Source organism: Nothobranchius furzeri, chromosome 17 (genome assembly GCF_043380555.1).
Source record: "Nothobranchius furzeri strain GRZ-AD chromosome 17, NfurGRZ-RIMD1, whole genome shotgun sequence".
Taxonomy (NCBI): domain Eukaryota; kingdom Metazoa; phylum Chordata; class Actinopteri; order Cyprinodontiformes; family Nothobranchiidae; genus Nothobranchius; species Nothobranchius furzeri.
The window spans coordinates 46443423-46457085 of NC_091757.1; the positions used below are offsets into that span (position 1 = coordinate 46443423).

Below are 13663 nucleotides of genomic sequence, written 5' to 3' on the forward strand. Positions count from 1 at the left end.
ATCATCTATGCAGACAGAAACATCAGCTCCTATAAAAGCAAACCCATTTATTTGAATAAGTAAGGTAAGGTAAAGGTAAAGTCTTGAGTTCCACCACCGACAAGTCGTGGACAACCACAAAGTTGATTTTTACTTTCAACTCAACAAACTGTTGATTCAGACCAATGCAGGAGACTTATTGTTTTCATTAATGCTTGAAAGTATGTAAGCTTCCTCCTCCTTCCACGTGGTTGGCCAAGTCTGCGCTGTGTTGTGTAAAGTTTTCCATGGAGACATGAGCTCTGCAAAGCTATTGGTGCAGCAGACACACTCCCCCCATCACACCCTTCTGCTCATTCTTCATCCCTCGTTCAGCACGTGTCTGATGTTACAAGAGCATAAGACACATTCATGACTTCTTTCCAGTTTCACAACTTCTTAATTGACTGAGAATGTTCCAAACGGTAGCCCACGTATGACTGTTCAAAGACGGGAATCTGTGACTTATTACCTGCAGGCTAGCACCTGTCTGAAAGAGCGAGAAAAGGAATTTCTTGAGAATTGACGATAATTTTGAGTCTACTGTACAGTGCAGTTCCAGGAAGGAAATGAATACTTACACAACCATCTTGTACAATCTGTTCTTCGTGGGACGACCTGTCTCGACATTCACCAAAACCCTTAGGAGGTAATTGTTCAGCAGATCGACAATCTACACAATATTTTTCCTCATCCCCTTTTTTGTAATTTTTTTTTCTCTGCTTCCTAAATCATTTGCACATGTTTCTCTTGTTGTTCTTTCCTCTTTCTTCTTTTGATTGCAAATAAATGTGTTCAAAGGCAATTTGGACGGTCTGCTGTTCCAAAAGGACTTTGCAATAAGGACATTTTGTGTACGAATATCTTGCAGCCAAAAGACAAATCCTCAGAGCCAAGGGTTTGGTGTTCAGAGTGAGTCACAAACTGAATTTAGATTAGCAATGTGCAAAGAATGAATTAAGAATCACAAAACCAATGAAAACCTGGTTGCATAACGCTGGACCAAACAAAAGCAGGTTACAAAAGTACACACGTAATCAGCTTCTCCTTTGTAATCAACATTCAAATCCGACCAAATCTTGTGTTCTTTGTAACGAACAAATGAGCCACGAACTTAAAGCTTCGCTTTACATGACATGAACCATCTGGAGCACATTTGATTCATTTGTTTTAATACAAACGTTTTTAAATGTAAAAGATTTCTTCCAGTTTCCTGCAAAATAAAAAACCTAACAGGGGCGTTGGTGCAAGCTCCTGCACATGTTGCATCAGCTGTCATCTAATCCTTGCAAAAAATCCTCCTGCCCTTCTCATTGTCACTGGGTGTGAGAATACAGCGTGAGGCCTTTGGACTGATCATGTTCGTGGTTTTGTCTCAGCTGAGAGCTAAGAACAGATCAGAGCTTTCTGATTGGTGGGGAATGTCTAATTTCATCTGAGTGAAAGGATGTCGTGCATATTGCAAAAAGCTGAACAGTTGTCATTGCATGCCTGGCTCTGGATATACAGACCAGTAGAAGGTTCCAACCAGCAGCTTTTATCAGTGGTGCTGCATGTCGTAGCGGTGGCTGATCTTGCCCATTCATGGCTTTGGGAGTGCAGGCCACAAACATTGAGTTAAATATAGATGGGGCCAGGGTGGTAGTGAAAATGCACACCTGCTGTAGCTGCTCTGAGGCCTTTGACGCCGTCACTAGAGCTCTACTTATAGCCGGGTGTACTGTAACTATAGAGGTGAGTAGCAGCTGATTTCATGGTGGAGGTGCACATGTAGCCATTCACAAGGGAGAGGTTTCTGGGTGTTAGGCTGTGTGTTTCCTGTCAGTTACAAGACAGTTCTGCAGTTTTAATGAAGCAAGCTGTTTATTGTTAAAGTGTGTGTCATACATATATTTGTGCATGAGAGTCAAGCATTGCAAAATAGATGAAGTAATAATTTCTCGAGAAATTACTCACTTTTTCATGAATGCAATGGACTCATCATTAATATTTTACTGTTCTGCTTTTATTTTTCCAAAGCATCTCCTAGGTAAACGGCACTGATTCGCCTCTATTTCAGAATCAGTTTAATTTTATGGAGAAATGGAGTAAAAAGAGAACCATCATTAGTGTTTCCTGCTTCAGGAAACTAGTTTATTTAAACTCACTTTAATATCCATCCATCCATTATCGTCTGCTCATCTGGGTCGGGTTTTGGGGGCATTGGTCTAAGCAGAGATGCACAGACTTCCCTCTCCCAGCGACCAGGGTCAGCTCCTCCGGGGGAATCCTAAGGCGTTTTCTAGCCAGCAGTGAGACATATAGTCCCTCCAGCGTGTCCTGGGTGTCCCTTTAGGTCTCCACCCAGTTGGACGAGCCCAGAAAACCTTACCAGGGAGGCGTCCAGGAGGCGTCCTAACCAGAGAGTTGAGCCACCTCAACTGGCTCCCCCTTCTAGACGACTGACCTCACCCTATCTCCGAAAGAGCCAGACACCCTGAAAAGAAAACTTTCATTTCAGCCGCTTTAATCTGCAATGTCCTTCTTTCGGTCACTACCCAAAGTTCGTGACCCTAGGTAAGGGTTGGAACATAGATCGACCAGTCTTTGATCAACTCACTTTAATAATTTTTTTTGTAAAATTCCTCAAACTTTTGCTCTGAACTGTATCCGTGGGCAACAACGATTTTCATTTCTGCCTTCAGGGTGTACTAGTGTCGAAAGCCCAAACTTGCCTTGGAATATTTTAAAGCTTGTTCTCAGGTGTGAATGACTGGAATCCATTTCATCACAGTTACACTCCCCTTTCTTGTTTTTCTTTTTTTTGATAAAACCGTTTTGACTGTCTTTTTGTCTCTTAAATGTTCAGTTTGATTCGTGCTCCATCTGAAAATAACTATAAATACAACCTCAGTTATACGTAAAACGTATTGAGGGTGTTATATTGTGCACTTAAGCTTTGTGTTAATATGTCACGGTGCCTGGTTGTGTTGCACAAACCTTTAACCCCTGTGATTGTATAAACGCCAGCCGTAACCTTTATCACTGCTGTCTTTGACACTTCCATGTTTATTGTGACTCATCATAAATGTCATCAGTCAGTCTGTAAACATGGTGAAGGTCGGAAGGACCAGTGGCACCAGTCCTCGGCAACCTCGCCTCTCTGTCAGTGCACCCCAGGGTAGCTGTGGCTACATTGTAGCTCATCACCATCAGGATGTGAATGTGTGTGTGTGCATGGGTGAATGACTCTGTTGTAAAGCTCCTTGGAGGGTTCTGGGACTCTAGAATGCGCAATATCAAAAACAGTCCATTTACTGTGAAATCATCGTTGAATGTGGGTGAACAACTTAAGTTGTTTAAATAATCAATTCAGCACTTTTTTATTTTATGCATATTTTGTGTTTGTTACCATTTAAGCTGTCCAAAGGTTTCCATTAGAGACCATTAAAATGCTGGTCTGAGGTTTAATTATAAATTCTTTAAACAAACAAATATGGAAGCACAGTTTATCAAATTGCTCCATAACCTTCCAAAGATAATCAGCAACATTCAGACATGGATCTGGCCTCGTGGCGTTTGTAGTCATCTTGTCAGGTTCTTTGTTTCAGAACTATTGATTGAACAAATCTTTATTTGCCGTCCTTGAGCATATCAGAAAAACTTTCAAAGATCTGACTTCAACCTAATTCTCTATTTTATCAGTAATATTGGTTCATTCAGCACAGCAGGTTTTCAGTTTCTCTGCTTTTGATTCTATTCACATCCATTTGTGTGTTACAAACTTCTTTGATAATAACATTATGAGGACTTATCTTGTGAGGTATAGAAGATGAAGAATTTTGTGAATGGGATCCACTGTATGTGAATAACACGTTATAATGGTATCTTCCGTTTAATGCTCCCAGAACAGGGTTTACAGAGTTCGTCTGCATTTACAGGTCATTGAGTACGTGTTAAAGTACCAAGATGTTCTTGCTGAAAATCCATTGAAAATCCAGTGAGTAAGCATTTCTGCTCCTTTGAGGCTAATCTCTGCATTCAAATACAAAGTTCACTTTAAAGCAAGTGGATTCCACATTCGCCAGATAAAGCTGACTTATGAATGTAGCTCACTGACCTCAATGTTCACAATAATTGCTGGAGTTGTACAGACATATGCTCTAAAGGAGATGGTGACCAAATACAGAAACCAGAACTCCTCAGTCTCTGTGTGCTTCATAGATGCATCCAAGGCATTAGATAGTTAACCATTCATAACGCTGCTACAAACACATCCTGGTTTATTGGTATAGTCAGCAAATGTCACAGATAAAATGGGGTGACAGCATCTCAGAGCCATTTAAAGTCAGTAATGGAGTCCCTTCTTTTTAACCTGTACATGGATGACTTATCAGTGTGTGCCTGCAGGACTGGTCGTGTAGCTGATGTTGTCATAAATCATCTGCTATATGCAGATGATTTAGTGGTTCTAAGTCCAATCACAGCTGGTCTACAGCAGTTACTATATATCTGCTCTGACTATGGAGCAGAACACAACAGTGTGTATAATGCAGCTAAAAGTGTGGTTACGATTTGCCAGACCAGGACAAGCAAATGAAGTTTCCAGAATTTTCTGTCAAGACTCTGATTGGACATATCACCACAGAGGACATGACAGATGACATGTATAGGCAGTGTTCAGGGAAATACACTCGCTTGTGTGGGTCTTGTTGTGATAAAGATCCTTAAGGATTATTGTACACCGCTGTAAACGGCCCACCTATGGGCTAGCTCTAAGAAATGTCCAATGTTTTTTCTACTTCTGTAAATTGGACTAAATACTTGACTTAAATATTCACATTTCAGTTTGTTAAATTTTAAATACTAAGCCACCAGTTTTCCATCGGGGTGTACATTTGAATTGAAATGTTACTTCAACAAAATTGATAATTTTTCTTCAATAGTTTTTAATCCCCCTATGGATGGAGGATTGAGCTCTTTATTTTATAGAACAAAAAGTAAAACACCTCCAAATTTATGAGGTAATCTTTTTATTGGAAATTTGAATGCATACGTTTTCTGATTGTTTATGAATGATTAATTTAACTGAAATTAATAGTGTATCAGAATTTGATCAGTTAAAATAAAGCTACTAATGAAATAGAAACATATCTTAATTCCTCCCAATTTTCTATATTTAACTTGACCTTAAAAACATTCAGTTATTTAGCACTCCACCTAAGCCGTGCACACGTCAAATCCACAAACTATCTCAGTGGAAAGACAAAGAGAATTTAAAATCTTCTCCAATTTTTACCCTTGGTTTCCATAAGGCCTGTAGAATGTTATTTTGGGTAGCAAATAATCATCTAGCATGTTGATTATAGATTATTAACATGCAAAATTTTAATGTAATTTTGAAAATAACTGACTGGACATTTCTCCTCAACATGGTGTTTAAAATAATTATATTCTTTATTGGATTTACACAAAACAAACTCTTGAAGAACCTGAAACAATCAGTTATTTTTCTCAGACCAAAACATAATCCCAGCATAAGGCATAAGCCAATAAACCCCTTTGTTCAGCATCAATAAAATTGTTAATGAACTTTCTACTGAAATATTTGTTAAAACATCTGAACTTCCTTTGATGCAACTTCCTGAAACTCTGCATTCATTTTTAAAAGTTAATAAGGGTGTGTGCACACCTCAATACCTGTAAACCACATCCTTGTTCACCACATGATAAACAGACGTTAAAATGCAGAGATATAACTGCACATACCAAATATTTATATAGTCTAATATTACTATAAAATACTTATCTAATTTGGACAAGCTTTACAGTAAATTAGATTGCAGGTAGCACAGCAGTATTGATACTTGCAATTAAAAAGAAAAACTGAGACCAAACATTTGAAATGAGTAGCTATTTTATTACAGGGAATCAGCAAACTATGCAGTCTAGACATTAATACATTACAGTATGAGCTACTGATTTCTATAGAAGTCAGATGCATGTTGACGTGGAGAGAGGAAAGGAAATGGGACCGGAGGAAAAGAAAAAGGCACTCTTACACTTACTGTATCCCATGGGATGACCTCTGAGTGGTAAAGGGGGACAAAAGAAAAACTAAACTACCCAATTAATGAGAAGGCTGTGTAAACAGGGCTGGTTTCTCTGTACTACACCAACCAAATGTTGCCATCTCATTAATGTAGATAGGTAAGAGCTATAGAATTGCACTGGGCATTTTAGTCGGACTTTAAGTTACCCTAAAAAAAAAAATAAAAAACCTGCAACTTCAAAATAAACAAAAAAAAATCTTAGTTACCAGTGACACGTTCCTGAGGCACACCAAAGCTTTTCTGTACAACACTCTGGGGCCTCGAGCCAAACACCAAAATGATCAAGTAAAAGGAATTCAAGAGTCAAAAACCGAGTCTGTTTAAAGCTGCCTTCTGAAACGTCGGCTTCTCTGTATCCACGCCGGGTTTCAGAGAACAAATAAATAGTGTCGCGATTTGATTCCTAGCCAATAAGACTTGGTGGAAAAGAGCACGCTCCTTCGATAAAGATGGGAAACAGGTTTCTCTGTAGCTACACCTGCCATCAATACTTCAGGAGAACAAGAATCTTTAGTCACTTCTAAACCATAAAAAACAAGGGAAACATTTAAAAATGGCTAGTTTAAAAACTGCATTTTAATGCATAAACAAGCTAATTTTCCATTAATATCAAGTATATCAAATACCTCTGCAGACCAGAGCAGTGACATAGCAGCTTCTGACTTTTCTGTATTACGTCAGAAAACAGCAAAGGACTGGAGAGGCATGTGAGATCTTATGCTCAGTTGAGCTTGTATCATTAGGATTTGGCTTGTTCCTTAGCCTGAAATGCATAGCATTTTTAGTAAAGACAGCAACAACCCTTGAATTTTATCTGTGCCTTTCTACCATCCTCCACGAAGACAAGGAAATAAACCCAACAAAGGAGACAATCGGGACAAAAGTAAGAGGAATGTTTGAAAAGAAACCAAACTGAAGGGTTTAGTGGCAGGAAACTGGACTCCCAACTATGAAATTACACATTTAAATACACGATACCAATATTTTAGATATCAAGTTGGCTCTCTAAATTCAATAGCACCATAGAAGTGAGAAGGGCGTCGCATATTGCCAAATACGCTACCATTGTGACATCAAGTTGACGACTTATACTACTGACAAGAGTGGAATGCCGAAGGAGAACTGAATGCAGCTACACTACGACAAAAAGAAGCAGAGGGACTTCAAGACTAAAACAAAATACCACTAGGTGTGAGTTCATGGAACTCATCCCATTAAAAGAAAAACGAGTCTGAGGCATGCCTCCTACCATCCAGCATGATTGCCCAACCAGCAAAAAAAAGTTAACAAGACAAAGATGGAAGTGGAGTAAGAATGGAGTCATGTGTCATATTTTGAGAAGAGAGAAGGAGAAAGGGAGAGAAGTGCATTTCACCCCTGGAACCTTGGAGGCTTCTCTGTAGTATACACCAACAAGCCTAGGGGGAAAAGCTTAACAGGTTTAGTATTTGAGCTTTTTGGGCAGCTCCCATGGGAAGGAGTCTCGGCCAAAGTGGCCGTAGGCTGCAGTCTTCTGATAAATGGGTTTCTTCAGATCCAGATCCCTGGAATACATAATCAATATCTTTAGCAGCAATCACACATGTTGGCTTAACACACACATTCATGCTTATATCGGCCACGGGGAGTGTGAAGGAGCCTGGCTGGGTAAGTGTAACCGTGAAGCTTCAACACTTACCCCGCCCACCAACTGGACCGATGTTTGCAGAAGAACCCTCATCCTCAACATTCATCTCCCTGAGCTGTATAGCTTCTCTTTACAGGATAAACAACATTCTCTCTTTCAATGTCCATCTAAATGTATTACGTGCAACTTAATTGGAGAAAGAAAATCAACTTTGAACACTTACTCAGCTTCTGATATCAGAAAAGTAGGGGTTTGCCGTATTTTAGGTTTCTAAGACTAATCTAAAAGATAGAAATTGGATAAATAGTAGGGAGGGCACAGGGAGACACTTAAAAGGCCCTTCTAACCTGCAGTTTCATTTAGCATCAAAGATTGGCATTACCTGACAATAACGCCGGGACGGAGGTCAAAGTTCTTCCTCACAATATCAAGCAGTTCTCTCTCACTCTTTTTGGAGGTCCCGTAGTGGAAGATAGAAATGGAGAGTGGATGGGCGACTCCAATGGCATAGGACACCTAATACAGCACAGAGATCGTTTATATCAAGCATAAGAACAGAAAACTCCAGACAGGAACCTTGGGGAACCCCTCACTAGATAACAGCAGGTGGATTCAGATACAACTGCTTACCTGAACCAACACTCTTCTGCAGAGCCCAGCCTTCACCAGAGATTTGGCCACCCAGCGTGCAGCATACGCAGCGGAGCGATCCACTTTGGTGTAATCTTTACCAGAGAAGGCTCCTCCACCATGGGCTCCCCAGCCTCCATAGGTGTCTACAATGATTTTACGTCCAGTGAGGCCAGCGTCTCCCTGTAACAGAAGTAGTTACTTAGCAATAGAAGGCAATTATAAAAAGTTTTTAAAGTCACATTAAGACATTTACCTGTGGACCTCCAATTACAAAACGCCCACTGGGTTGCAAATGGTAAATGGTGTCATCGTCCAAATACACAGAGGGGACAACAGTTTTGATGACCTTTTCCTTCAGAGCGTCCCTCATCTCTTCCAGGCAGATTTCCTCATCATGTTGAACAGAAATGACAATCGTGTGCACTCGCACGGGGAGCATGGCACCACGATCCTGCCGGTACTGAACAGTCACCTGCAACAAAAATGAAAAACATAAGAAAATAACCCAAAAATAAACATGGAAACTTCTCAATCTGGCATTTTTAACATTAGCTACTGCCAATACATTCGATGAAATGTCCTAAAATGCACGGATGGATAAATATAACTAATCCTGAGCAGTAACTAAGACTACTAATCTACCTGTGTCTTTGAGTCTGGCCGAAGCCATGGAAGGGTGCCATTGCGCCTCAGATCTGCCATCTTGGCATTCAGTTTGTGGGCAAGGATAATTGTGAGCGGCATACATTCTTCAGTCTCATCGGTTGCATATCCAAACATCAAACCCTACAAAGCAGAGTTTGGGACAGAACTTAATACTTGTTATTTTCAGAACACACAAAAACATTTTTTATACCACAAACCTGGTCCCCAGCACCAATGTCCTCCTCATTGCGGTCAATGTGAACACCTTGAGCGATGTCGGGAGACTGCTGCTCCAAAGCCACAAGCACATTGCAGGTCTTAAAGTCAAACCCTGTGTAGAAGACAGTTATAATTCACAATCTACAACATAAAATCTCACTTTAATAACAGGAAAGAAACATGTCATACCTTTGGATGAGTCATCATATCCAATTAGGCGGATGGTGTCACGCACAACTTTCTGATAGTCAACAGCTGCATGCGACGTTACTTCACCTGCCAACAGGATCATGCCTGTCTTGGCAACAGTCTCTGCATCAAGCAACATAAATACAAGCAAATCAGTACAGGGAGGAGCAAATCTAAACGCGTTTTAATATCAGTATATGATTAAATCATTTCGTACCACATGCAATTTTAGCATCAGGATCCTGCTTGAGATGAGCATCTAGGATTGCATCACTGATCTGATCGCAGATCTTGTCTGAAAACAAAATATTAAATTGATGACCAACTGCAGTAAACCAACATAAAACACGCCGCTCAAGAATGGATACAAAATAGGTCCAGTTGAAGTTCAGGGAGATAGCCGAGTCATGTTACAATCGCCATTTCAGCAGTTGAACATGTGGTGGAGTGGAGCGCGCGCAACTAGACTCGAGACCGGAAGGTAACCACGATGTATGCTCTATACTACATAAGAACACTGAGCAAACTATATTTGCGTAAAAACAACGTAACAAGTGTTAAACTGTTATAGCCAGCTAACAACGTTAGCAGTCATATCTTGTGGTCCTTAAGAATAGCCCACGAGACTTGGAATGCGGTTAGCTACTAGCGCGTGCTTTAGAGACCGGCCCAGTTGAGTGCTAGAGGCCGTAACTGCTAGCCACGACTGTTTAAACTACTCTTTACTACTACATTTTACTGATACACATAAAAAAATGTTCATTGAAATTTAAAATGCGACGGAAAAACTAAATTAATGTAAGTCACATTCACCAACGCTATTAACTCTAAGAGACGACAAAAGGCCGGCGTGCCATGTCTTACCGGGGTGTCCTTCTCCAACCGACTCTGAGGTGAATAAGAAGCAGTCCTCCTCGATACGGGAGTTATGATAACCGTTCATCTCTCCGTTCATCATGGTTACGGCTGATATATCTGGGAAAGTGTTTCGATGGTATCAAGTATGTTTAAATGTGGCGTTAACCGATGTGAGAAGGGACAACCTCAGTCGATCGACGATCCTCCCTCTAAACTGAGTCTCTTGGCGCAGTGCTCCACTATTTATCCTGACAAGGCGACGTCATCACGTAACAGAGGGAGGTGCTTGTTAATGAGCCTATCACGGGACAGCACTCCATTGCAACCAAGGTTGCGCAATCCAAGAAATGATGGGGATCACGTGCTTATACACCGTTGCAGAGAAATAAAGGTTGAACCAGAGCTGCTCTGGGGTTGAACCCCGATGGTTGAACCACTGGGTTGAACCTTTAACCCTAACATATTTTTTGAGTCATCATCAAATTTAGGATTTCACAGGAAAAAATATAAAAATGCGTTTACTTATGGCAGGCAGCTGGATAAAACCACTTTTATTCAACATTTTTAGCAATATTTTCGTCAGTAAAAAAGTGAAAAACATCGGCATTCTATGTTTTGGAAAACTTCAACATCTATTTAAAAAAATATTGTTTTATTTGTAAATCCAACAATACAGCAAAAATTAAACATCCAGATAGGAAATGCTACATTCCTATTCACTATCAACAAGTCAAATATCTTGACTGATTCTTCCAAGGATCCATGTCTATTGAGCTGCAGTTCCAGATATCCAAATTATTCTTATCTAGAGGAAAAAAAGTGTATTTATGAAATAAAGTTCTTACCACAGGAAACGTCAATTTCAATTCCCTGTTTAGATAATTTTACCACATTTTAATAGGAATTCAAATGGGTTGAGTTTCATAATTAAATGGTTACTATTCTTTACTAATGGTTACTAGCTTGTCAGCTGGTCATCATGAACATTGAATATTTCAATTACTAATTACATTTTTACTAATGTTCATTATAACAAGGCTATTTTAGGAGCGCTTGGAAGATTTTTAAAACTAGAGATCTAAAATGAAATGTACACGCAGCAACAGCAATGTAGTTATCTGTTTTTTTAAATGAAAAAAAGACAGCATAAGCAAGAAGAAAAAAGTACTTAAGATTTTTGAAATGTTAATTGTACACAGGATGGATAGCACATGTTGGACATCGATATGTTAATTGTATCTGAAATTTTGAATTCTAACTATAATGAATCAACTTTCCATTCTTGCATTATGTGTTCAGGTGTTAGCTCTGAGTCATAATTCTGCTTTACACATGACTTCCTCACACATGTTGCTTTTCATTGCTAGTATTTTTACATCTGATAATTCCAGCAGGATTGTAGCATTTTCAGTCTATACACACAAGATCAAAAACTTTAAAAATAGAATGAGAGAAGAAAAATAAAAACAAAGTTTCATTGGAACCACTAAGAGTTAGTCCTAAACTAGAGCTCACATAAACTACCCTGATAAATTGTGTTTAGATATACAAACAACAGAACATGTGAGTGTGTGGTGACACAGCCAGATTAACCTGTCCAGATCTCACTTTGCTGCAGATGGATAAAGATCTATATCCACTGCAAAAGGAAAACCAGCCTCTGGAAAGAACAGATGCAGATAACATTATGTTAAGACAATAATTTTGTTATAATACACTTTAAAAGCTCTTGTGCTCCTATTGTCCCTTGGGTTTGTTTGTGTAACATGATCAAAAGAGACGATGTATCATTTTAGCCTGGAGATTTAGTAAATTGATGTTTTTGTAACTGTAAACTTTAGTTTCAAGTAAGATAACTGTTGGTTTGGAAGAAACTCTGGATTTCAAACATATGTACGTCCTGTTTAGGAACAATGGAATTAGTAAACCTATATATGTTTGGTTTTAATGGGGGAAGCACCAAGCTTATTATTGAAGCCACTCATTTTGAATAATGTGAGACTAGTTTTCTTTTTTTTTTTTTGCATGTTATTCACTCTTGTGCATGTTTAAATAACATTAAAAAAAAGAGAGAAACAGTCTCCTGCTGAATAGATGACTGGATAGTTTTCACTGTAATGTTTATAAAAGCGGTCAGTCCTCATATTTGGCCTCAAACTCATCTAGTACACAATGGCATCTTCAGACGTTGAAAACTTAATAAATTCACGGCTTTTACTGTTATAATTTGGCACAGCATCCTTTCTGCTTTCCATTAATACTCTCTTTCATTGGGTTTCAGGCCACTCAACCAAGCAGCTTAATCCCTGAGCAGTGTTGCATCATTGTGGTCCAGTCAGCATGAATTTGCAGAATAGACGCTTTTGTTTCAATGGGAGGAAACATGATGCAAGATGCACCTGATGTTGCTCTGTGCAGGATGTGCTGCCGTTTGCTGCTCTCATCTGTTCAGCTGAACTTAATAAGTCCTGGAACGTCCAGGCTTTTAAGAATAGGCTCAAGACCCACCTTTTTAGCTTAGCTTTTAACTGATCACCATTTATCTATATATGCATATTTATCTTTTTTAATTAATTTTATCTACATCTTAGTGTTTTTACATGATTATGTTTTCTTTTACTATCTTTATAATCACTTTTTATCAATATTAGCTTTTATTATTTTGCATGTTATATATCTTAAATCCTCCAGTGTTTCCTCTGCAGAGCCCTCTGCCTTGGGGCCGGTGGTCAGGGGCGGCAGCGGCCGGGGCGCTCTTCGGGTAGTGCCCGGGCAGTGGTGGGGGTTTCTTCCCTCCGCCACTGGGCGTCATGGGCCAATGTCTTGGCTGCTGCCGTGGATCTGTTGCTGCCAGGGCAGTTGGCTCCGCTGATGATGTGTCGTTCATTACCTGACCCATCTGAACTCAGCCTATTGTTTCCTCTGGTGTTCACGAGTGTGTGTGTGCATGGACGAGTGTGCGGGTGATTCTATGTCCACTTTGGAAGTTGGATGCGGGAGTGGAACCGTAATTTTTAATTGTTTTATACTTGGGGAGGGGGGCTGTGGGATCTATGGGGCCATTTTAATCTGTAAAGCACTTTGAGTTGCATTTTTTGTATGAAAAGTGCTATATAAATAAAGTTGATTTGATTTGATTTGAAGTGATGGCCTCGTTTAGCGATGGCAATCAATCACAAATGTGCAGTTAGGGTTGTGGGTGAGGCGCTGTAAGGACTGATCTGACATGCCCTTTTTATACAAAAGCTTTAGCAAACAAACTAAACATCACATTGGGTTGAAAGACAACTTAGAATGACTCAGCAGATTTTATTTTAATATGACATCGCCCTTGTTTGTTTTGAGGAAAGCACTTTCATGCAAATTATATTCATATTCTGAT

General features: G+C 39.6%; 1 protein-coding gene across 1 annotated transcript; it reads right to left on the reverse strand.

The window, feature by feature from the left end:
* Positions 1-7306: 7306 nt before the first annotated feature.
* On the reverse strand, positions 7307-10497 carry mat2ab (methionine adenosyltransferase 2Ab). The gene is made up of 9 exons (XM_015973067.3): positions 10288-10497; positions 9641-9718; positions 9424-9546; positions 9234-9346; positions 9013-9156; positions 8624-8842; positions 8368-8550; positions 8120-8253; positions 7307-7654 (listed from the first exon to the last, which is right to left on the reverse strand). The coding sequence occupies exons 1-9, from the start codon at positions 10379-10381 to the stop codon at positions 7552-7554; spliced, it is 1191 nt and encodes a 396-aa protein (XP_015828553.1). The 5' UTR covers positions 10382-10497; the 3' UTR covers positions 7307-7551.
* Between the last annotated feature and the right edge of the window lie 3166 nt (positions 10498-13663).